We start from the raw sequence: 24,810 nt of genomic DNA, 5'->3' as shown, positions 1-24,810 counted from the left end.
CATGAACTGCAAGATCATGACCTGAGCTGAAGTCGGCGGTTAACCACCTGAGCCACCCAGGTGCTCCAAGTCCCTTCTCATTTTTAAATTTTGTTTCTGGTAGAGGAGATTCTTCTTGGAGGTGGTTTTCATATGGGGTAGGGGAGATAGGGAATTCTTAAGATATGAAATTTTGCTTTTGTTTTTGGTAGCTCAGAGGTTTTTTGAATTTTTGCTTTTAGGCCAGTGTACTTTGTAGATTCCACTTAGTTATAGTCTAAGATTTTCCAGTTGTATTTCTTATAAAGGTTAATTATAGTTTTTAGACTACAAAGATTAAAACAGATTTCCCTCTCTTAAGTATTGAAAAGTATGTATGCGTGTTATTTACAGATGTATAAAATGCAGATGAACTTAGGCCATTTCAGATTTTGAAAACTATTGTTGAAATTAAACTTAGACATTGAAGTTTATAGTTGTCTTAGTGTTTGTGTTAGCTAAATGCTTCATGATTAATAAATACAAGGTGGGAATTCAAAGTTTATTTTTACAATATGAACTAGCTTGGGGGCGCCTGGGTGGCGCAGTCGGTTAAGCGTCCGACTTCAGCCAGGTCACGATCTCGCAGTCCGTGAGTTCGAGCCCCGCGTCAGGCTCTGGGCTGATGGCTCGGAGCCTGGAGCCTGTTTCCGATTCTGTGTCTCCCTCTCTCTCTGCCCCTCCCCCATTCATGCTCTGTCTCTCTCTGTCCCAAAAATAAAAAAAAAATAAAAAATAAAAAACGTTGAACAATATGAACTAGCTTGTATCTTTGGAAAGATATAACCAGCTGGTTTTTATGTGAAGACTTTGTACTGTGCTTTAGGATTGAATAGTTCTATCAGTGGGCCGTTTTCCATCTTGAGTAGACATTCAGTCCTGATATTTTTTCTAGTTAGGTTTTTTTTTTTTTAATTTTTTTTTAACGTTTATTTATTTTTGAGACAGAGAGAGACAGAGCATGAATGGGGGAGGGTCAGAGAGAGGGAGACACAGAATCCGAAACAGGCTCCGGGCTCTGAGCTGTCAGCACAGGGGCCCGATGCGGGGCTCGAACTCACGGACCGCGAGATCGTGACCTGAGCCGAAGTCGGCGCTCAACCGACTGAGCCACCCAGGCGCCCCTCTAGTTAGGTTTAAGACAGCCTTGTAAACATCTGTTTGCCTGTTTATCCTTGACCTACCCTGAAGACTCGTCATTTTATAGACTGTTCTTGTACTATCTCATCATCAGAAAGAGCAGGCTGGTGATTAACTGTCATATTCCTACAGGTTTAATTTAACTGCTTGTAAGATAGTACACTTATTGTATAATAATAGATTATTGTTCATTCCTTTGTTTTGAACATTTGTTGCACAATATTAGGATGGTAATGTTTTGATCAAAGTTTTTGAAGATCATACTGAAATTTCAAGGAAACAGTTTTTGCTCTAGAATGTTTTGGAAAAATTGGTAGATAACATGTTAGAGAAATGCTTTAATGTAATATTTCTTAAAAAAAGAACTTCTATTTAAAACTTAGAGTTAGTTGCTGGCGTGGCTGGGTGGCTCAGTCGGTTAAGTGTCTGACTGGCTCAGGTCATGATCTCACAGTTCATGGGTTTGAGCCCTGCGTCAGGCTCTGTGCTAACAGCTCAGAGCCTGGAGCCTGCTTTGGATTCTGTGTTTCCTACTCTCTGCCCCTACCCCCCTCACAGTCTGTCTGTTTCTCTCTCAAAAATAAATAAACATCCATCAATCCATCTGTCAATCATTCTTAGAGTTCTTGGGTCCAGTACTTAGGTTATTGATTGATGATCTTTTAATTTTAATGCCACACTGTTAAACATCCTTTGATTTATTTGAGATTAAATCTAGCTTCCACTTAAATTATTTTGAATGTTAGGGGAGCCTGGGTGGCTCAGTTGGTTGAGCCTCCAACTTCTGCACAGGTCATGATGTCATGGTTTGAGAGTTTGAGCCCCGTGTTGGGCTCTGTGCTGACAGCTCAGAGCCTGGAGCCTGCTTCAGACTCTGTGCCTCCCTCTCTCTCTTCCCCCTCCAGCTTGTGCTCTGTCTGTCTCAAAAATAATAAATAAATATTAAAAAATTTAAAAAAAAGTTATTTTGAATGTTAATTGTGAGATGCATTAACATTGGAGAAATTGCTCTGCCCCGACTAAGGACTCAAGTTTTACCTTATGGGTATGCAGTAGTTGCCAGACGTCAGCATTCATGACATGAGAGTTTAACTTGAGAGCTTTACTACATCAGTTACATTCAGTTATTTTAAGTGTTTTGTTTGTTTGTAGTCTTTTTAGAGCCTCATTTAAAAACATTTTTTAGGCTTTTGTGGGTTTTTCTTCTTTGAACAACTAATAGATATTTTGGGGAAATGTGGGTCAGATTTTAGATTTGTGTCTACTATTTTTTATAAAATTCCAACACTTGTTTTTTGTTAAACAATTAGAACAGCTGTTGGAGTTTGCAGGTGCCTATTTTCTGTAATATTTGGTATCTAGCCCCTTAGGCAGAATATAACCATGTGCCCATTTTATAGTTTTTCTTTCCATTTTTTCCATAAATAGTCACACTGATTTTTGGAGAATGAAGAGATTCCCAGCATACCAGTAAATACAAGTGTGGTGTTCCCCACCCCCACCTCTTTGTGCTTTACTGTTTTCCTTTATTATGTAACCACAGAAAACTAGGAAGAGAATTATACAGTGCAGATATTAAACCTGTTCTGTCAGTAAAGTCTTTGACAATGGGAGGTTCTTGAACTTCTTACTTATTTTATTTATTTATAAATATAAATTATAAATATTCATATATGTACACACATATATATATGAGTCTTGTATTGCATATACTTGCTGTTTTGAAATAATAGTTGTGTGGTGTTTATATTTATGACCTGATTGTTTTCTTTTGAAGATCTCACTACCATTGGATTTGCTTACTCAGTTTATTGGCAAAAGCATGGAATAGATTAGATCTTGCTATGTGAAATAAATGGAAAAATTGGATGTCAGAATTATTCTTTTTTTTTTTTTAATGTTTATTTATTTTTGAGAGAGAGAGACAGAGCACAAGCGGGGGAGGGCAGAGAGAGAGGGAGACATGGAATCTGAAGCACACTCCAGGCTCTGAGCTGTCAGCACAGAGCCCGATGCGGGGCTCGAACTCACAAACTGTGAGATCATGACCTGAGCCGAAGTCAGACACTTAACCGACTGAGCCACCCAGGTGCCCCATCAGAATTATTCTTAAGTGATGCATGGCTTTTGTTTTCATTCTGCATAATCTGCTTCATAGGGGAAGTTATTTTTGAAACGATATAAATATAAACTCTTGGTAATTTTTCTGTAGTTATTTGTATCTGGTCTTCCAAAGGCAAAAGTGGCCCATTTTGACTCTAGATTTGGTAATCTGCTTTGGCTTTAGTAGTTTTAATCCTCCTCCCCACTACCCTTTCCCCTCATTTGGAGGTAGGGGCACAGTTCCAGCAGTTAGCTGAAGGCTGGTAGGGTAGATATAGCATACATAATAGCTTCATTAGGTTTTTCACCAAAATAGGTCTGAAGAAGTCAGAGTTTGTGATAGAATGACTAATAACAATTTTATTTAATGCATTACTGTTTGGGGGCTTATATAGTTTCACATACATTGTTTCCATATGCTGTTTGCATTTGATGTTGAAAACTGATTACAGAAATTTCCAAATAGATTAAAATGCTTGAGCATTTAATCTCAGGTGAGGGGACCAGCCTTATGGATCAGAATTTGCCTCTATGTGGGAAGTCAGCAAGACCAGATGCCCTCTCTTTTCTAGCTCTGTAGGTAACTGGATCTGCTAACCTATAGATGACACGTTTTGGCCAGTTTTGAAATTATATTCTCTAATAAAGAACACATACAATTAGCTCTGCAAATTCTACTTGTAGTATATAGGGAATTCACTGTGTGCCTAACACACCTCATATGATAAGTTGCTATTGTAAATTTTATGTCATGTAAGAGATTTTTAAAAAATTTTAATTCCAGTATAGTTAACATACAGTTTTATATTAGTTTCAAGTGTACGGTATAGTGATTCAGCAATTCCATACATCACTAAGTGCCGTGTAATAATGAAAAAATGGTTTGGGCAGTTACATGAATTGATAGGACTTTATCAATTTACCTTTTAAAGATTAATTCATGTTTTCAAAAAGTAATACATGTACATAATTAAGTCATAGTAGCCAAAGGTTTAAAACACAGCAGCAATTTCCCTCCCCTCTGCCCTCAATTTTACTGCCATAGACAACCACTTTAAGGCCCATTTAGTTTTCTCTCTCATGCAGGTAAATACCTGTATATTTCTAAGTAATACATTGTTATTTCTTAATTTATTGCTTTTAGGCTTTATCTCTTGACATCTTGCTCTGGTAAATGGGGACACTAGTGTTTCTTCCACCCTCCTTTCTGCCCATTTTTGCATTTCTCAATATAGTTAGAGTACAAGTTTTGGTTAATATGGAGATTACTTTTTCTTTCTTGTCCAGAATTTTATTTTTCCTTGAGTTAATAATTGCCTTTCTTAAAAAATTTGCCTTCTACAAAATTTCTCCCAGATTTACTTCTAAATTTGTCAAATGTCTATGAATATTGTTTTTCAAGCACTTAAGCAGACAGTCTCTTAGTATTATTATTATTTTTTTTTTTCTGAAGACCTCTTTTCCAGGGCCTTCTTGCTCCTATTTGAACAGATTGTTCTCTAGGCCTACTGTGCACTTTTTATCCTATTTTATCCTATTATTCCCTTGCTGTTCTCTTGTCACTGAGATCTCCCATTTCCTGGATCCCATTTCTTTTTTTTTCTTGGTTTATTAGACTTTTGTTGGAGTACGTCATACAGCCCCCTCCTCATAGAAGGCAGATTTTTGACCCCATGCAAGCCTGACACTTTTATTCCATCTTCATACTTGATTGCTTGACTGACTATAGAATATTAGTTAGAAAAGATTTTTCTCTGAGAAATAGAAAAGTGTTGTTTCTTTGTTTTTAGGCTTCCAGTGTTGCTGTTGAGAAACCTGATACCTTTCTGATTATTAAGACTTCACATAGTGTATATCCTTTTATTCTTTTTTCTGGATGCTTTTAGGATATTCTTTTTATCCTTAGTGTTCTGAAATCTCAAAGTGTGATATGTGTTGGTATGGGTAGTTTTTCTTTTATTGTGATGGGTACTGAAGGGGCCTTTCAGTTTCCATGTGTGATAGCATACTTATCTTCCCATACTCACATCTCTCAATTTGTTCTTTTTTCTTTCTGGAACTCCTATTAATTGAATGTTAGTTGTCCTGGATAGAACTTGCAATTTTCTTATCTTTTTATTTCTTTGCCCTTTGGCTCCAGTTCCTGAAATATTTCCTTAATTTTTTCTTCTATCCTTTTTATTGAATTTTGATAATCATATTTTTAATTTTCAAGAGCTTTTTCTTGTTTTTCTGACCATTGCCTCTTCATATATCCTATTGCTTTTTTGCAGTATCTTCTATTACTCCAGAGTTTTAGAATTTGTTTTAAAGTTCTTCTGTGCTTCTGTGCTACAACATTATTTGTTTCCTCTGGATTCCTCTTGTTCGTTTGTTCTTCCTTCCTTCTTTTCTTCCTTTCTTCCTTCCTTCTTTTCTTTTCTTTTCTTTTCTTTTCTTTTCTTTTCTTTTCTTTTCTTTTCTTTTCTTTTCTTTTTTCTCTTCTCTTCTTTTCTTTTCTTTTCTAAGTAATTTCTGTGCCTAACATGGGGCTTGAACTCATGACCCTGAGGTCCAGAGTTGCATGCTCTACCGCCTGAGCCAGCCAGGTGTTCCTTTCTTTTAAAAGGATTCAGACGAGGGGTTTTTTCAAGGATTTGTTTAATCTTTGTCTGTCTGTCTTCATACAAGAGTGAGGTACTAAAAAGCTTCGTGAGTTGATGGGGCTTGTTTATATTTGGCTTTGCTATGAGGTAAGGGGAACTTTTTTCATTGAAGGTGACACTGAAGATGTCTGTATGAGAACTTTTTTTAAGCTCTATTCAATTTTTCAGTTTTCCAGTTTTCCCAGGCTATACACCTGGCCACGAATGTTCTGACATCAGGGTGTAGGAAGTTTCATGATTCAGTTGTTCCTTACAGCCCTTAGATCCATTGTTTTCAATCCTGTCCTTCTCCTGCTGTCTGCTGTGCCTAGTGTCCCTGAGCCCAGGGCCACCTCCTGTCTGCATTCTTTTCTGCTGGCAGTTAGGTTGTAGCTTCCTTTGCACCACTAAGATTCTTTTTTTTTTTTTTTTTTTTTTTTTTAAACGTTTTTTTATTTATTTTTGGGACAGAGAGAGACAAAGCATGAACCGGGGAGGGGCAGAGAGAAAGGGAGACACAGAATCGGAAACAGGCTCCAGGCTCCGAGCCATCAGCCCAGAGCCTGACGCGGGGCTCGAACTCACGGACCGCGAGATTGTGACCTGGCTGAAGTCGGACGCTTAACCGACTGCGCCACCCAGGCGCCCCTGCACCACTAAGATTCTTAAAGCTCCTCTAACTTCTTCCTGACTTCCAAAAACATGTTGAAATCTTTTGTGTGCTTTGGTTGCCTCACATGTTCTCTTTATCCTTGTAAATTATTGTCAATTTAATTCCTTTATTGTCATTTTAGTGGGATGTTAGGAACAGGAGATTAGAGAGAAGTTGGTCTGCCATGTTTAATTTGGTGTCTATTTTTAAATGAAATATTTTAAATATGTTTTTAGGGCAAGATCTTTGTCCTATCAAAAATGGATCTTACTAATTATCATTCAGATAGTTAAATCACTGAGACTGAACTTTTGCCTTACTCTATTTGAGTAAAAATTCAAACTCAGATTTACCTTCTCTGATGGACAGAGCAAGATATTGTTTCTATTAGAGTCAGCAGAAAAACTAGGTAGACCAGAGGGGTTTTTTGACTCTGCTTAGGAAACCAAATCACAAGCCAGACTTTGAATATGTAAAATAAAGCTTTGGACTACTACATTTAATATGTTGGAATATTTTTACTGGATTAGTTCATCATCAATATAGTGGAGTTAATGCTGGGTTCATAAAACTCTTTGGCTCTGTGCATTGGTAATTTAGCCTTGTTCCTTGTGTTTTGGTATTTTAAAAAAAGTGTGTTCTTTTTAAATTAATTAACTTTTTAAAAGTTTATTTATTTATTTTGAGAGAGAGAGAGAATGAGCGGGGGAGCAGCAGAGAGAGAGTGGGGAGGACAGAGGATGTGAAGCCAGCGGACTCCTTGCTGACAGCAGAGAGCACAATGTGGGGGGCTCGAACCCACAAACTATGAGATCATGACCTGAGCCGAAGTCGGATGCCTAACTGACTGAACCATCTAGGTGCCCCAAAAAGTGTGTCCTGAATTGGAAGTAAAGAATAAAATTTTTTTTAATCTCCAAAAACTTGTATTTTGATATAATTCCACACTTAAAGACACATTGCTAAGAATGGTACAAAGAACTCCCATGTACTTTTTTTCCCCCAAGGTTTTATTTAAATTCCAGTTAGTTAACATACAGTGTAATACTGGTTTCAGGTTTAGAATTTAATGATTCCACACTTTCAAACAACACGAAGTGCTCTTTACAACAAGTGCCCTCCTTAATCCCCATCACTTATTTAACCCATTCCCTCCCCTCTTTGGTAACCATCAGTTCTCTATGGTTAAGAGTGTTTGCCTAGACTCACCAATCATTAACATTTTACCCCATTTGTGTTATTTATGTATGCACCCTCTGTTTGTATATTTCCCCCCTGAGTAATTTGCAGATAAAATGCTTCTTTGTCAATAAATACTTTAGTTTGTGTTTTTTCTAAGAACAAGGAGTTTCTTTTCAGTAAGTGTAGGATATTGGTGAAAACAGGACATTAATACTGATAGAATATTAATGGTATGCACATTCCATATTCAGATTTCTCCAGTTGTCCCAGTAATGTCCCTTATGTATGTCCTTTACAGCACTTTTCCTTTGTGTTACACCTACCTAGCTACCTCAGATCTAATCCAGGATCATGCATTTCATTTTGTTGTCATAACTCTTTAGTTTTCTTTAATCTGGAACCGTTTGTTGGCTTTTATCTTTCAGATCATGGTATTTTTAAAGAATACAGGCCAATTATTTTATAAAATGTACTTCAATTTGAGTTTTTCTGATATTTTCTCATGATTAGATTCAGGTCATGCACTTTTTTCATAGGACTACTACAAAAGTAATGTGTCTTCTCAGGACATCCTATCAAGAGGTATATGATGTTGGTTTGTCTCATTTTTGGTAATGTTAACTTCCAGTATTAAGGTAATATTTACAACGTTATTCCACTGTAAAGTTACTATTTTTCCTTTTGCTATTAGTATCTTTTTTGGAGGTCCTTTAGAATTTGTGTGTATATACTGTTCCAAGCTTTCACCCAATAATTTAGCATCCATTGATGATTCTTGACTGAATCACTTATTAGTAGGATGGTTGTGAGATGTTGAATTTTTTTTTTACGATGTTGAATTTTTAATTTGTATTTCTTCTAAATATATTAGTATTCTGTAAAGAAGAGCTTTCCTTTCTCTCCCACCTATTTATTTATTCATTTATTGTATTAGTATGGACTCATAGATTTTTTAAATTTTATTCTGTGATACTGTTATAATTTGAGGCTCATATTAGCATATATTTGACGAGTGGGGGAAACTTAAGCTATAGTTTTGACATGTCCCTATTGTTCTTTGAGCTCTTTCTTACTTTCTGACACAGCAGGATACTCCAGTCTCGTCTTATACTCAGCCTTCCCCAGCCTTGGAGTCAGCCATTTTTCCAAGTATTATTCTGTTTAGTGGGAGTGATGTTTGTAAACTAGGACACCTCAGCAAATAAGAGCTAAGAAATATAAATAAATGCACATGTTTATGTGTGTGTGTGTGTGTGTGTGTGTGTGTATGTGTGTGAGTTCATATTAATCCTTATAATTCCAATTCAACAACACAGGTCTGGTCTTGCCCAGTATTTCCCTTCAACAGCCTTTTCATATTTGCAATTCTCTTCTCTGACATTGAAAATCTGGTTCTCATTTTCCTCAGTATATGTACTTATTTGTTCTGTGTGCCATAATCAGAGAAAGTAGTTCCAGAACTGCTAACCCATACCATTATAAAGAAAACCCCTTTTAACTAGAGTTCAGTATTTGTTTATAGTTATGTTTGTCTGTATACTGACAATATATAAAGTATTATGCTCAAAAGCTACTTAGGTTACTTTCTGTCTTTTAATAAACTTATTTATTTGATTTACATTTGGGTTCATTTGCATTTGATTCCCATTTTGGATTTTTTTCACTTTATCTTTAAAAGCTGATTTTTATTTTACTTTTTGAGTGTATAAAACATTAGCATGGTTCCAAAAGTTAAAGCTATACTGGTTGGGGGGGGGGGGTGCGTGGGTAGCTCAGTTGGGTAAGTGGTTGACTCTTGGTTTTGGCTCAGGTCATGATCTCGCGGTTCATGGGTTCAAGCCCCATGTAGGGCTCTGCACTGGCAGCACAGACTGCACTGGACTTTGCTTCTTTTATTTAACAGTATACCCTGTATATCATTTTATGTTTGTAAGAATTTTGTTTAATGTTTGCTTATTTTTGATAGAGTGAGCGAGCACAAGCTGGGAAGGGCAGAGAGAGAGAAGGAGACACAGAATCTGAAGCAGGCTTTAGGCTCTGAGCTGTCAATATAGAGCCTGATATGGCGCTCAGACTCATGAGCTATGAGATCATGACCTGAGCTGAAGTCGGATGCTCAACAGACTGAGCCACCCAGGCGCCCCTCCGTATTATTTTTTAACAGCTTCATAGTACTCCATCTTTGGATGGGTCACAGTGAATTCAACAATTCTCCTGTGTTTTGGCTCCTATGTTTAGGTTGTTTCCAATGTTTTACAATTACAAATAATGTTTCAATTAATAACCTTGTACGGATATGCTTTTGTATCAAGCGTATTGGAAATTTTAACTTTTTAGTTGTGTGAGCAGTAATGTGTAAGTCATTTTATAATTATACCTCAACCTATTTGCCTGCCTGCTCATGTCTTCCCATCTGCTTTGGCCTTACAAATGTATTTAAGGCTGTTGAAGGGAAATACTGTGTTGTAATTATTTTTCTGTTTGAGAAACCTTGAAATCAGAGAGCTCTAAGTGGCCTTGGAAACATTTTTAGTCAGTACATAATAGCTAATCATATGTGTTTTGGGCCCAGTTCATTTTAAGCAGTTGACTGCTCCTTGTGCATGCTAATCAATGCTATTTTACCACCTGAGTATGCAGACTGAACTGTTTCTGGGACTTCTTTCTTTCTTTTAATTTGTGTTAGGTTCCTTCAAGTTGTACTGCTGACTGGCTGCTCCCTGGGGTTATAGAATTGCATTGGATGAGACAGAAGTGGATATTTGGGCATCTGTTTTCTCTGATGGTCTCAGAGCATTAGTCAATATTATAAACTGCAGATTTTCAAAGGAATGGCTTCTTGGATTCCCAGATAATGCTGCTGGCCCTCTCAGGTGGCTGAGGACTTCCAGTCTTTTGTTCCAATACGTGGGCATTGCAGCAGAAGGAAGACTTCTTCCTACATTAGTAGATAACCATGTAAAACATTGGCTAGTACAGTTTCCCATCACAGGGACCATGAATGAATTATACATGTGTTGAGGTAATGATTCCTCAGCCTAAGGGTAGCTGTAACCTCCCAATAGATCACTTTTGGTTAGGAGAAGCCTTTTGAGTTTATGTGCATGTGCCATACAGATGTTGATCATTTTCTGTGCATGTCCTGACATGGAAAAGGTTGGAAAAGTAGGTTAGAGCACAGTCTCAAAATTAGCGTCAAAGAGCCAAAGACTTGGCTTTTTTTTTTTAATGTTTGTTTAGTTTTGAGACAGAGAGCGAGGGAGAGAGAACTTGAGCTGGGGAAGGGCAAAGAGAGGGGGACAGAGGATCCGAAGTGGGCTCTGTGTTGACAGCAGAGAGCCTGATGCAGGGCTTCAAACTCATGAACTGTGAGATCATGAACTGAACTGAAACCAAGAGTTGGACGCTTAACTGACTGAGCCACCCAGGCGCCCCAAGGACACTGCTTCTTAAAGAGAATCTGGTAATAAGGTGGATAAAGAGGAATTAAATTTCAGCCTACTGGTTCATAAAAGTAGGCTGAACACCATATATTTAATTTGGTGTGATTTAAAATCATTCCTATTTTCTTCTTTGCTAAAAAGAAATTTGCTAAAAAAGAATTGGAAACTTAAAAAATATTTATGTTTACCCAAAGAAAATGAAAACACTAATTCAAAAAAGATAGATATACCCCCGTGTTTATTGCATTGTTATTTAGAGTGGCCAAAATAAGGAAGCAACTCAAGTGTGGACTGATAGATGAATGGATAAAAAAGATGTTTTATACACACACACACACACACACACACACACACACACACACACACACACAGGAATATTACTCAGCCATCAAAAATAATGAGATCTTGGCATTTGCAGCAACATGATGGACCTAGAAGGTATAATGCTAAGTGAAATAAGTCAGAAAGACAAGTACCATATGATTTCACTTCTATGTGGAATCTAAAAAGCAAAACAAACAAGCAAAGCAGAAACAGACCCCATAAACAGAGAACAGATTAGTGGTTGCCAGAGGGGAGGGGTGGAGAGACAGGGAAATGGGTGAAAGGGAGTGGGAGGTACAGGTTTCTAGTTACGGAATGTTGAAGTCATGGGGATGAAAGGTAAAGCATAGCGCATGTACAATGGTATTGTAATAGTGTTGTATGATGACAGATGGTAGCTATACTTGTGGTGATATAGAGTTGTCGAATCACTGTTGTATACCTTAAACTAATGTAACATTGTGTGTCAACTATACTTCATTAAAAATAAATAAATTAAAAAAATTTTTTAATGACTTGGCTTAGTGCATTGTATTGGATATTGGAATACCCAAGGTATATTTTGCTTGATTAGATTGGTGAGCCATCATATAATCACTGTTCTAAATACCTTTGAGTTGAGTGTATTTCAGTGTGGTTTTGACACTTAAGTCGTTTCTGTACTTAAATATTTTATCTGTGTCATTTTATTAAGTTATTTAAACCTCTTTGCACATCTCTCAAAATGTACATCTAAAATGCATTTGCTTTCTAAATACAGTATATTTCTTTTACATTGGATATATAAAATTTAATGATTCTGACATTAAGGTGGTTATCGTACTTCAATTTTGAAATAAACTTCTTAAAATTGACTATTTTACCTCTTTCATTTGATGTTTTGAATATTATAATTTTAGGTCAGATATAGGAGGGGTTTCTGAGGGATTTTTGCTGACTTTAATGTGACTTATGTATTTGAATTTTTTTATGAAAAAGAATTGTCAGCTGCAATTCCTTTTAGTGAGTGTAAACTAAGGTAAAAAATTCTGAGAATTGGTACTCATGGTATATGTGGACATATGTTAACTGTATTATATATAATAGCAGCCACCAGAATTAACCCCTGGCAGCCATTTTATTCTTTTTAATACATTTTTGAGGGAAATAAACTGACAGTCACTGGTGCTGTCTCTTTGTTAGGTCCTTTGCTGTGCACTTTGTATCTTTTGTCTTAGGAAATCTTTACCATAGCCATGTGAGGTGGTGTTTGTCCTTTATTCCAGATGAAGAAGCTAGCTCTGGAACCAGCCTCTTAAGGTCACAGAATAAAACAATGGTAAAGCTAGAAGGTAAACGTAAAACTGTTGGTTATGAAGCCCATGCTTGCTTCATTATGTCACATGGCCTCTTAACATGTTTATTTTGAGTCTGTAGAGTAACAGCTACCTTCCTATAAGGGTTAACCTAATCATTTGGTGTATTTTTTGTATTAAAGAAGGAAGATTTCTTTTGGCAGCGTTGAGTCAAGGGCAGATGATCAAGGCCTCTGCCTCGTTCAACCAAAATGATATAGAAAAGAGTTCTGGCCATTGTGCCCGTCCTTTTCCTGTTCCTTCTTCTAGGCTGGCCATCCAGCAATTTTCTCAGAAATCCAAGAGAAAAGTGTGAGTACTTCCTCAGAAATCTTGGCATTCTAGATAGGATGGGGGGACTCTTGATCCCGGCTAGAAAGGCTTGGGATCATACATTGCTGAGTAAGATAGGGATCAAGTCAGGCTGGCTGAGGAGTATGTTAGAACTCTTAGAGCAAAGATAGAATTGGAAACAGAGATAGAGTATTCATTCATAACTATACAGTTTTTCCAATCGAACCTTCTGTAAAATCTGAGGTTACCCAGAATGCTTATTAAAGAGCATATTCCTGGGGATGCCCGGCTGGCTCAGTTGGTTAAGCTTCCCATCTTGGCTTCAGCTCAGGTCATGATCTCATGGTTGGTGAGTTTGAGCTCTGCTTTGGTCCCAGCACAGAACCTGTTTGGGACCTTCTCTTTCCCTCTCTGTCTGCCCTCCCCTGCTTGCTTGCTCACTCTCTCTCTCAAAATAAATAGATAAACTTAAAAAAAAATAATCCAGAGAGACCAAAAAAAAAAAAAAAAAAAAAAGAAGAAGGATAAGCTCGTGGGGCACCTGGGCGGCTCAATCAGCTAAGCCTCCAACTTCGGCTCGGGTCATGATCTCACAGTTCGTGGCTTCGAGCCCTGCGTTGGGTTCTGTGCTGGCAGCTGGAGCCTGTGCCCTGGTTCAGATTCTGTATCTGCCTCTCTCTCTGCCCCACCCCTGCTCATGCTCTGTCTCGCTCTCTCTCAAAAATAAGTAAACATTTAAAAAGAACAAAAAAAAAAAAAAAAAGAAAGTTGGATCCTTAACTGACCAAGCTACCCAGGTGCCCCGAGGCTTTGTAGTTTTAAAGGAGAGAAAAGGAATTCTTGAAAGTGCCCATAACACTTCCATAAGAATCTTTATTCAGAATTTGGGGTTGCTGTGGGAATAGTGTTTTTGAAATTTGAAGTTTGTTTTTATAATATAGGGCAACATTAGAAGTGATTTTTGTGCTCAAATAAGAGTTAGGTTGTCATATGGTAGTGACAGCACATCTGGATTTGAGTTATTAAAATATTGAGAGGATATAGAAAGAGCCAGTCCCAGAGATGATGGCAGTTTAGTTGATGATAGACCACCATGTCTTTACTCTCTTACTACCTCTATTGCAGAGAGGATAGTCTAGCCCTTATATAATTTTGATTCGTATGGGTAGAACCTTTTGAAGGTTCCCATCCTCGCTTCTCTTAAACAATGTCAATCATTTCAGTGAGTTTGGTAGGTGTGAGTGATGGATGCTATATCACTGATAGCTCTCTTTCTAGATGTGGTTTTCTGGTTGTCTACTGCTGCATATCAAAGCTACATGTTAATAGCTTAAAGCAACCATTTTATGTTGCTTATGATTTTGTGTGAATCAGGAATTCAGGAGGAACTTGGCTTGTGTTACATCTTATGGAGTACCTAGGGCTGGACCCGTCTTCTTCCAAGATGGCTTCTTAATTCACATGTCTGGTGCTTCTGTGCTCCATAGTCTCTCTTCCTTTCCCAACCCCTGATCCCATGGTATCATATTCTCCAATATCTCTCGATGTGGCATGGGTTTCTCATAGTATGTTGGTCTCAGGATGATCAGACTCCTTAGATGGTGGCTGGCTTTTCCAAGAGTAAGCATTCCAAGTAATATCAAGAGTAAGCTGTCAGTTTCTTAAGGTCTGGACTTATAAATGGATACAGAGTCTCTTCTCTTATATTCAGTTGATCAGGGCAGTTACAGAGCCTGCCAAATTCAAAGAATGAGGACATAGACCTACCTCTCGATGGAAGGAATGTGAAAGTATTTGTGGCTATCTTTAATCTATCACAGGGCCATTAAACAGGAGAGAAGGATTATGAGAAATACTGAACCGTGACTTTACCAGAAAACAATTTACTTATTTAATGATTCAGGAGAGATTAATGGATTGCTAGCCTTGAATAAGAATGGGAGTGAGCAGGAGAGAGCTGCCAGAAGGAGGAAGGTAGAAAAGGTTCTTATGGGGCAAAGTGGAAAGGCGACCAAGGTACGCTTTGCTTCATAATTGCTTTTCCTGCCTTGGCCCTGAACTCTTTGTTCTGTGATCTTGGCCTTGAGTCCCTCCCTGCCACTTCTTTCCCCTTTGGATTTGGTGCTCATGCTTGGTGGTCATCGTTGTCACCATCATCATCTTCTCCTCCTCCTCTGCACCCTCCTTGCTCCCTCCTCGCTCCCTCCTCCTCCCCTCCCTCTAGTATTTGGACCTCTGCCTAGTCTCCCAGACTCTGCATTGACTTACTTCTTTGGCCCTTGGCACCTCCCGTTGCTTTTTAAGAGAACTCTCCTATTTCTCTGTTCCTTGGGAACCCGATGCCCACTCCCAGAATGAACAGCATTGGGTGATGGGGTGCGACAGACAATGATTTTGGCTGTGTTCAAACTGCTCTGGCACCTTTGGCGTTTGATTAGTATAGCTGGATTTCTTCTTTTCTGGACTACATTGTGGCCCAGTTCCTGCTGTCTTTATGTGACTTTACCAACTCTTTTCCCCCAGTGATTTCAGAGGATTCGAGTTGAAGATAGAGACTTCAGAATTTGTAGCATAGAATAGGCTTGTGAACATATGGTTCAAATAATATTTATGGTATAAAGAAGATTATATGCCTTGCTCTTAAATATCTAAAAATACATTAGTTAGAGGGTAAGCTGGTTTAGTCCTAGAATATTGTTCTACTTATATTTACTGGAATACTCATAGAATTTTTATGATAATACTGCTCTGTTCTTCAGTTTCACAGGGAATAACACTTTTACTATTGACACTTTTGTGTAATGTGTATGTGTGTGTGTTTTGAATAACACCTGCAAAAATTTTGTTTTCACTGATTATATTTTTACAAACCCGTAAGTTGTAGTCTTGGATTTTGATATAATTTACCACTCATGCTTAATAATTTAGAATTAAGTCTGTTTCATTAGGACAACTTCATATTATCAGCATCTTTAAATTTAAGCCATTTAAAAATTTTACTATACAAGTAGTAATGGTTTCTGAAAAAAATTCAAACACTGTAGTAGAAAATAGGCCCATGTGGCTCCAATCCTCCATCCCATTTGTTTTACATAACCACTAACAGTTATATACTATATATCTTTTCAGACTTTAAAAATTCCGTAAACAGGTATATAATATACACACAGAAACACATAGTATAAAATCTTTCTAAAAATATGACAACCTTCTGGACTTACTGCCTTATAGCCATCCGTGCCTTCAAACAGAGTTTGATTTCCAGTTCTGTCACTTACTAACTTAGCAAGTTACATAACTTGTCTATGCCTTAGTTTGCTTATCTGTACAAAGAATAATATATTCCTTATTGGATTTTAGAGGATTAGATTAAGTAATATTCATAAAGTGGTTGCCATGGTGCCTGATACATAGTATGTCCTAGATAAATATGAATTAGATAAAAGTGAACTTGCTTTTTTTATTTTATTTTTTTAACATTTATTTATTTTTGAGACAGAGAGAGAGCATGAACAGGGGAGGGTCAGAGAAAGAGGGAGACACAGAATCTGAAACAGGCTCCAGGCTCTGAGCTGTCAGCACAGAGCCCGACGCGGGGCTCGGACCCACGGACCATGAGATCATGACCTGAGCTGAAGTCGGATGCCTAACCGACTGAGCCACGCAGGCGCCCCTGAACTTGCTTTTTAAAAAACCCGTATTGTGGATGTTTTCTTATGGCCTGGTAATATTTTTAGAGTGCTACACTTAAAAAATTTTGTGTGTGTTTGGGGGGAGTAGTGTTCTGAGTTTTACTGTCATAGCAGCGTGTTTGTCTGTAACAGTTTTATACAGTGATTCCATACACTTACACTTCCTACCCCTTACTGTTGAAGTGAGTTGCTGTTACTGATGGGCGATGTGGTGGGAATGTGTTTGCCTCTCAAGTGGTGGGAGGCAGGAAAAAAAGCTGAAAACCATTGGTTTAGAATTTTATACTACATTAGCAATTAATCCTTGTGTTAGGCCTTCAGATTAGGTGGAGAGTAGAGTTGGGAGACTTCTGCCTATATGGGAAGATGACATTATTGTTTCATTTTTTTCCTTATATTCTTTGACTAATTTTATGATTAGAGAGGACATGCCTATCGCCTAGTCTTCTTTTTACAATGAAGAAATAGACCCAGAATAGTAGTGATGGTCTCAAAAATTTTTTTTTAAGTAGGCTCCATTCCCAGCACTGAGCCCAATGAGGGTCTTGAATTTATGACCCTGAGATCAAGAGTCAGACACATAACTGATTGAGCCACCCAGACACTCCTGATATTCTCAGTTCTGGTTCTAGTAATGGTAGAACCAGGACTAGAATCTTGGTCATTGGATCCTCACCTTTCTGAATTCTTAAGAAGGTAAAGAGCCTCACTTTGAGTTGAAGCAACTAGTGAGTAATGGATGCACTATAGGTGGCTTGCCTGTCAGTGCTGTATGCTTGAACTATTTTGTGGGTAGAAACAGTGACTAAGTTGTATCATAAGCATTGGTGCATGATGTTTTATTAAAAACATTTTTAGAATTTCATGAGAGTTGTTGATAGGCTTTGAATATCAAATGTCCTGTATATTATTAGGTTCTAGGTAGTGACTACTAAGGATATTGGATATCAGTGGTTATGTGGAAAGAACGTTGTATTCAATGTGGATGCCATCTTGTCTTGTGAACGAACTCCTTGTCTTCGGAACACAAGCTGAAAACATTTGTGTGTAAATGACCCTTTAAGCACAAAATGGGCCCCTAGTTTTCTGCCTTTCTTTATCTCTTGATAAAGGAGCACACTACCATTCCTTTTGCAAAAGTAGTTAAGAAATAAAATCATTTTGGTCATAGATCACTTGGATGCCTTCCCTCTGCCTGTGTGCCCTATTAGTTCTCACCTCCTGGTTTCCAGGAGAGTTAAAACTTTGGGGCTTTTAGGAAGAAGATCTGGCATGAGCATGTTTTAGAGGCTGCTGCTCCTTCACCCCTCTCAGCATATGTGTTACAGCTTCTACCTTCTGGAGACTGGCTCTAGCCAGGAGAAGATCAAGACTCTCTACCTCCAAAAAGGCCCTTTTGCCAAACTGTAGAGTTTGTGGCTGAGGTGAGAACAGGGCCAGAGGAAGGTTGTGATGCCATAGTTGAAGGAGGAGAGTAGAGGGAGCCTAGTTAGTACCAACCTCTGAGCTGAGATGCCCAAGCTTAGCTTACAGTTGGAAGAATCCAAATAAATTGGAGAGATTGGTGAAAGAAAGAGTAACTTTGAGGACATTTTATAATCTGAGTAAAGGCAAAGCTCCATTTATGAGATCCAGTGACTCTGTCGGGGCCAAGTGTAACTGAGAAATACACCACCTGACTTCCTTGCCTTGATATCACCTTTAAGTATAATTAGGTGTAATAAAAAGAGCTCTAATAAGTTCTTAGATTTATCTTTTTGAACTTCTACAAGTTTCTATCCTTATAACTGTTTCTGTCAAGTTCTAGCATTTAAGATTTAAAAAAAATAAAACCTCTTCAGTTTAATATTTTTATTTTTCACTGAATAGATAGTATGAATATTCATAGCTTAAAAACATTTTTATTGACTCTGTGTGGTTGTGTTTTTAAAAAAAACATATATATATGTATATATATGGTCTACCCTTGATCAACACAGGTTTGAACTATGTGGGTCTACTTATATGTGGATTTTTTCAGTAAATATAGTGTAGTACTGTAAATGTGCTTTCTCTTATGATTTTCTTAATATTTTCTTTAGCTTACTCTTATATAGCATACAAAATATATGTTAATGGACTGTTTATGTTATCACTAACACTTACAGTCAACTGTAGGCTATTAGTAGTTAAGTTTTTGGGGAGTCAAAAGTTATATATGGATTTTTGACTGTGTAGGGTTGGGACCCAAAACCTCCCTGCATTGTTCAAGGGTCAACTGTATATTATTTCAGTTACGTTATGGTTCATCTAGCATTTTATAGAAGAGCCTGGGAAACTTCTAATACTGTTTCCATGGACAATATGTTCATCCTACAGATAAACTTTTGAAACTCATCTGCCTATAAACTGAGACTACCTTTTATAAGATAGTGCCCCTTAAGGTGATAAAATAAATAATTTTAAAATTATTTGTAGTGTTCTTTTATTCATGCTACGTCTTGTTCTCAACAACAATTGAAAGTTAGTTTAATGTACCCCTACAGTGGGGTACATTAAAGGTTCCTTGTTTGGGAGTGCCTGGGTGACTCAGTCAGTTAAATGTCCGTCTTCGGCTCACGCTATGATCTCATGGCTTGTGAGTTTGAACCCCATGTTGAGCTCTGCTGACAGCTCAGAGCCTGGAGCCTGCTTTGGATTCTGTGTCTCCTCTCTCTGCTCCTCCCCTGCTCATGCTGTCTCTCTCTTTCTCTTTGTCTTTGTCTCTCTCAAAAAGAAAAGAACATACAATTTTTTTTAAAAAAGGTTTTTAATTTGGATAAGGTATGTATAAATGGTGACTGTTCCCCAACACACTGCAATAAGTGGCTTCAGAATGTCTCATCATACCCTATTCTCTATAGTTTTTTAGCTTTCAAATGTTTTTTTGCTGTTAAAGTATTAAGCCCTCAGAAAGCACTGTCATTTAAATAGCCAAGACCAACCTTCTTACTGTAAATATTCATGTTAGAAGAAGTCAGGTTTCTTAACTTAGGAAGTGAAGTCTTTTTTGAGTTTTATTCAAAGGCACAGTCACTTTTTGCAGTATTTCTGAAAGTCAATACTGTATTTTCTTTTATTCTCTTTCTTCATCCCTGTGTAACATACCTGTTTACCTACGTATTTATTTTATTGAGGTACAATTCACATAACAAAATGAACCATTTTAAAGTGAAAAATTCAGTGGCATTTAGTACATCTACAGCCATGACCTCTATCTAGTTCTGAGACATTTTCATCATCTCAAAATAAACTCTATACCCATTAAGTAGTTACTCCCATTTCTTTCTGCCCTAGCCTCAGGGTACTATTTTAAAATTTGTTATTGAGAAATTAAAAAGCTAATAAAACTTTTTGAGTTAATTGAGATGCTATAACACAAGATGTAGAATATGTTGTTCTAAATTCAACAGCATGCAGAAATGCATTTAATATGCTGACAGTGGAGAAATTAGTTTATAAAGTTGTATGTGCTGTGTGTATAGTTCCAACTATAAGGAGGAAAAAGGAATACTTCATAGAAAACACACCAAAGTGATAGTGATATTACTCTAGATTTTTTTCTCATTTAAAAGAGGAAAAAAAGTTTCCATAATTAAAATGAAAACAAACTCTAGATAGTTAAAAACTTGGGCCTAAACTTACTGTTGTAATATAATTACTTGTTTCAGGTTAATACTAAACTTCAACAGCTCCCCCCACTCCCGATTGAGTTATATGTTTCTTAGTATTTAATAAGAGAAAAAGATTTGCTGGAGGAACAAAGTTATAGTATTCATGGTTTTTCAGTCCTCCAGTTATATCTCAAACCATGAATACCTGTTTTGAGTAAGCTGTGTTCTAATTTATTTTCCTTTAAAAAATAAATACTTTAGAACTTTCTTTTCAAACTATAAAAACATCATATTCCTGTTGATATAAATCAAATTCCATGGGGGTGTACAAATGAAAAGCTAACACTCTCCCCTCAAATATAGTCTTCTCATGTACCTGCCTATAATAATTGCTGTTAGTAGTTTGGCTAGAATTCTTCATGGCCTTTTGGTCATGTGGCTTACATGCCACGTATAATAAAATTGTACCCAATCAAGTAAAAACCTCAAATGCCTTCAGGATGGCCCTGGCAGTTACTGTAAAGGTGTGAATGCATTAAGGAAAGGTAGGAACCTTGCCTGCTGGAAGGAAATTTTACCACACAAAGCTTTCATATTCAAGAAGGGTTAGAGCCCTGTGCTGGCCAGACAAGCAGAATCCCTTGGGCAGTGTATCACTGTGCTTTCCTATTCCTTGCCCACCTCTTCCCTCCCATACAAATATAGAATGAATGTATGTCAGAGATTTATTTAACTCATTAATGAAGGAAATAGCAGTATGATAAAGCTGATTCTAAGAGCATTTGAGGAATTGAGTGCATGTAGATATTGAAGAAAGAACATTGAAATAAATTGCTAAACTTGATGTAAAATTGGTTAATGTCCTATATAGTAGTAAAACCATTACTTTTGGAGTGTGCTGGACAGATACATCTCAAAAATCTACCTGTTTACCTCTAACTTCATAGAATTTGGGTCCTAATCAACAATAAACAGTAGTCAAACAGTAGTACTATAATTAAATATCTTTGGGAGGACCTCTTAATGCTTCATTACATGTTGAAAGGGCCAGTGGTTCTTGATTAACCTCATTTCAAGTTTTGGTCAGTTTTTCTTACCAGCCAGAAAGGCCTGTTGTAATGTGTAAGGCAAGAATAGTACAGTAAGGACCAGGATTTGGAAGAGCTTAAACTAGGAAATTTGAACTTTCAGCAGATGTTTATTGAGTACACACTGTGTGTCAGGCAATGGATTTATTATACTCCTGAGTGTGGTTGTGCCATGGTGCCCCTCCCATACCCCTAGGAGGTGGACTTACGGTTCTCAAGGGGTTGTATTACGGGGTCACCTGAGAAGCTACTTTTCTCAAAATACACATGTTCTTTGTCCTCTTTCCCCACCCCAACGTAGATATCTTTGCCTGAGTAAAACATAGGAGTTTTGAATAGCTTTCCGCGTGACTTTTGTGTCTCTTCTTTTTGAAAACCATTGTTATATTTATTGGGCTTTTTAAAAAAAAATTGAATAGGTAAACAGTAGGCAAAATTATAAGCAGTATTTTAAAAGTTTTCATGCTTTTCTTGCCTGTCCCATCCTTATAATACTTAAACTAAAATAATGTCCTGATTTACCCTCAGCAAGAATTATATGCAGTTGTCCTATTTAGAATTGAATTTCATGCAACCAAGACATTCATCTGGGAAGAGCTGGGTTTAGTCTTCCTAATTGTATCTTTAGGCTTTGTCTCTAAGTAAACTGAAAGAATTGTCATTTATATTAGTATATAATCTGCCTGGCAAAGACATGTGATTAAAAAATTAGACTTAAAAAATGTTTTTAAGAGAAAATAGACTGTCATTAGCTTGTTGGAGACTGGTAAAAGTAAATGTATATGTTCTTAACTTGTGATTGAACTGTTTGAGTCAACAATTAAAATGAGCAGCTGCTGTGGACATGCATTTCAGTTCTTTTCAGTGTAACTTTAATTAGGCAGCCATTCTGTGTACATGCACTCACAAAGCAAGGATTTAGGATTTCAGTACACCTAAGCAGCCATGGAATTTATAACTTAATCACAGGATATGATATTACAGATTAGGGGAGAAACTGGGAAATAACATGATACAATTGGTATATTGTGTATTTTTCTTTTTATTAGTGTGCCGGTCCAACAAAAGCCCCTGGGTCTGTTTGACTTGTTCAAGTGTCCACTGTGGAAGGTAGGTGACATACTTATTACCTCACTACCCTACGTGATTTTTTCAATTTGCCTTTAAGCTTTATGTCAAAGTTTTATTGATTTGGATTATCAACACCATTGCTTAATCATAGTCTGTAATTTCTCTGTATGGCTTCCCTCTCCTAATACAGTCTATTTGCTCAGTGGTAAAACTGAGGAAAATCTAGGGGGAAAAACCTTTGTATTGATACTCAGAAGAATTAATTTGATCAGATAATCTAGTAATATTTGATTAAAAAGATGAAATGAGAGAACTTCGAAATCTTTAAATAAAAGTTTACCTTATGGTTGTTTCTTAAACCTTTTAATAGGGTAAATTCAAGCATACACAAAAGTAGAGAGATAATATAATTGAACCCCATTACTTTCATCACCCAATTTCAACAGCTGTCAATACGTTGCCTGTCTTATTTCTTCTATTCCCTATACCATGCCCGGCTTTACTAACTTTTGAATCAAATTCCAGTTATCACATCATTCTTCTGAAAATAAAATAACAAAATGTTTACAGATAAAGAGTTCCCTTTATTACAGATAAAGGATCCCCTTGAAAATGATCTCACTGTGGAGTTCATTATTAATTGGTGTCTAAGATGTACCAACTGTTTCATTGTTCCATTAATACATTTTTTGTTTTACAAAAAACTCCCACCCCCACCTCCCCAATTCTGGTTCAAGCCTAGCTTTTCCTCCCCATTCTTGGCTTCAAAACGATGTTACTTAAATACTTTGATAACTCTTTTCTTCAAACTCAAATAAATACCAACCTTTGTGTTCTTTTACCTTGGCAGTAGCACATTTATTCCTATTGCTCTTTTAACTCAGAAAATCCACTTTGAATTTACTTAGAATGGGAAATCATACTGTCACACAGGTGGAAATATACTTTGTATTTATTAGGACTATTTCCCCATTGTTATTTTTAAATCTTCATTGCATGAAGAAAGCATCTATGTTCAGTTCACTTTTGATTTTTTACATTTTGAGTCGTGGAATTGAGTATTTTTTCCATGTACACTTAAAAGTACGTTTGGAAAATGTTAACTGCATATCTTAATTGTGGCTGTTGTGGTTTTGAAATCTCTAGGATTTGGGGAACCTGAAAATACTTTGTACAGATAACATTTTTTTTAAAAAAAGAAGAAAAGTACAAGCACTTAAATTCTGCACTTGAAGAGACAGATTCCTCTCCTAGATTTTGAGAGGTGAGAATTATAATGCACTAAAATTTATGTAGTTCTGTTCTCCAGTTGTCTCATAGTGCTCTACGACCTAAATCTTGAAGGTCATATGCCAGCAAAAAGACCTAGCAAACTCGCAAAAATTGGAGAGATTAATATTATTAATAGCAAGCAACAAACAATTCTCTTAAGTAGGTTTTGGAAAAACAAAATGAAAAATTTCTAGACTCTGCAGGTAGTCTGTTTCTAATTGCAAGCAGTCTTAAATTTAGAAATTTTACATAGTTTCAGAGAAATATGATTAAATAGATTAAACAGATAATGACAGTAGCTTGTGTTTGGTTCTTCATTTTACATAGCTGATTGGTTAATTTTCTTTCATGTAATCCTGGGTATTGATTGCCAAGGGTTCTGATTTTCAGTAATTTTAGGCCAGTTGTCTGCAGAAAGTCTTAAATTGAATATTCCTTCAACTAGAAAACATAGTTTGTCAGTAGCATATTTGATTTATGTAATTTAGTTGGCCTTCACGACATCATCCTGTTTATTTTTCAAATTTTTGTGATTGTTAGAAGTCTGTAATATATACATTGATGCTTTTCCTTCTTAGACCAAATTGTCCAGTTAAAATCTAATCTAAATGAGGGAAATACTTGTTTTTATGTTATTCATCTTATACGTAACTGTTAACTTCTGAATGATATATTTGAATATTACCCAAAACATTGCTAATCTTAATGTCAGCAGTAATACACTTCCTACTTTTCAGTGATGTTTTACAGTAACCATTGAAACCTCTAGTACATTGAAAGACTATAGTGTGGTGGCTAAGTGAAGTATACGTACTATGTACAGATGACCAGTTTTCAAAGACTTAAAGTAATGCCTTATTATTATCATCATTCAGTACTGCTTTTTCTTTGATTTGGAAGGTGCTCATTATAAATAGTAGTTGTGTTTCTCATAGGACAGT

General features: G+C 36.8%; 1 protein-coding gene and 1 long non-coding RNA gene across 9 annotated transcripts in view; both read left to right on the top strand.

Moving 5' to 3' along the window:
- USP3 (ubiquitin specific peptidase 3) overlaps positions 1 to 24,810 on the top strand; it is a 107,978-nt gene that overhangs the window by 9,396 nt on the left and 73,772 nt on the right. For 5 of the 8 annotated variants that reach the window (XM_058737465.1, XM_058737464.1, XM_058737469.1 and 2 more), the window contains 2 exons: positions 12,752 to 12,817; positions 22,576 to 22,636. In XM_058737465.1, the coding sequence (XP_058593448.1) occupies positions 12,752 to 12,817; positions 22,576 to 22,636 (127 nt within the window). Of the gene's footprint in view, positions 1 to 12,751; positions 12,818 to 22,575; positions 22,637 to 23,743; positions 23,862 to 24,810 lie in introns of those variants that run through there. The other 3 variants (XM_058737467.1, XM_058737468.1, XM_058737470.1) reach the window with 2 other exon arrangements.
- Positions 774 to 1,759, top strand: LOC131516451 (uncharacterized). The gene is made up of 2 exons (XR_009264081.1): positions 774 to 917; positions 1,153 to 1,759. It is a non-coding gene; the product is annotated as an uncharacterized LOC131516451 (long non-coding RNA).

The sequence above is a fragment of the Neofelis nebulosa genome, chromosome 7 (genome assembly GCF_028018385.1).
Source record: "Neofelis nebulosa isolate mNeoNeb1 chromosome 7, mNeoNeb1.pri, whole genome shotgun sequence".
Lineage (NCBI taxonomy): Eukaryota > Metazoa > Chordata > Mammalia > Carnivora > Felidae > Neofelis > Neofelis nebulosa.
Note: the sequence above shows the minus strand (reverse complement) of the source record. Positions and strands in the feature narration are given on the sequence as shown.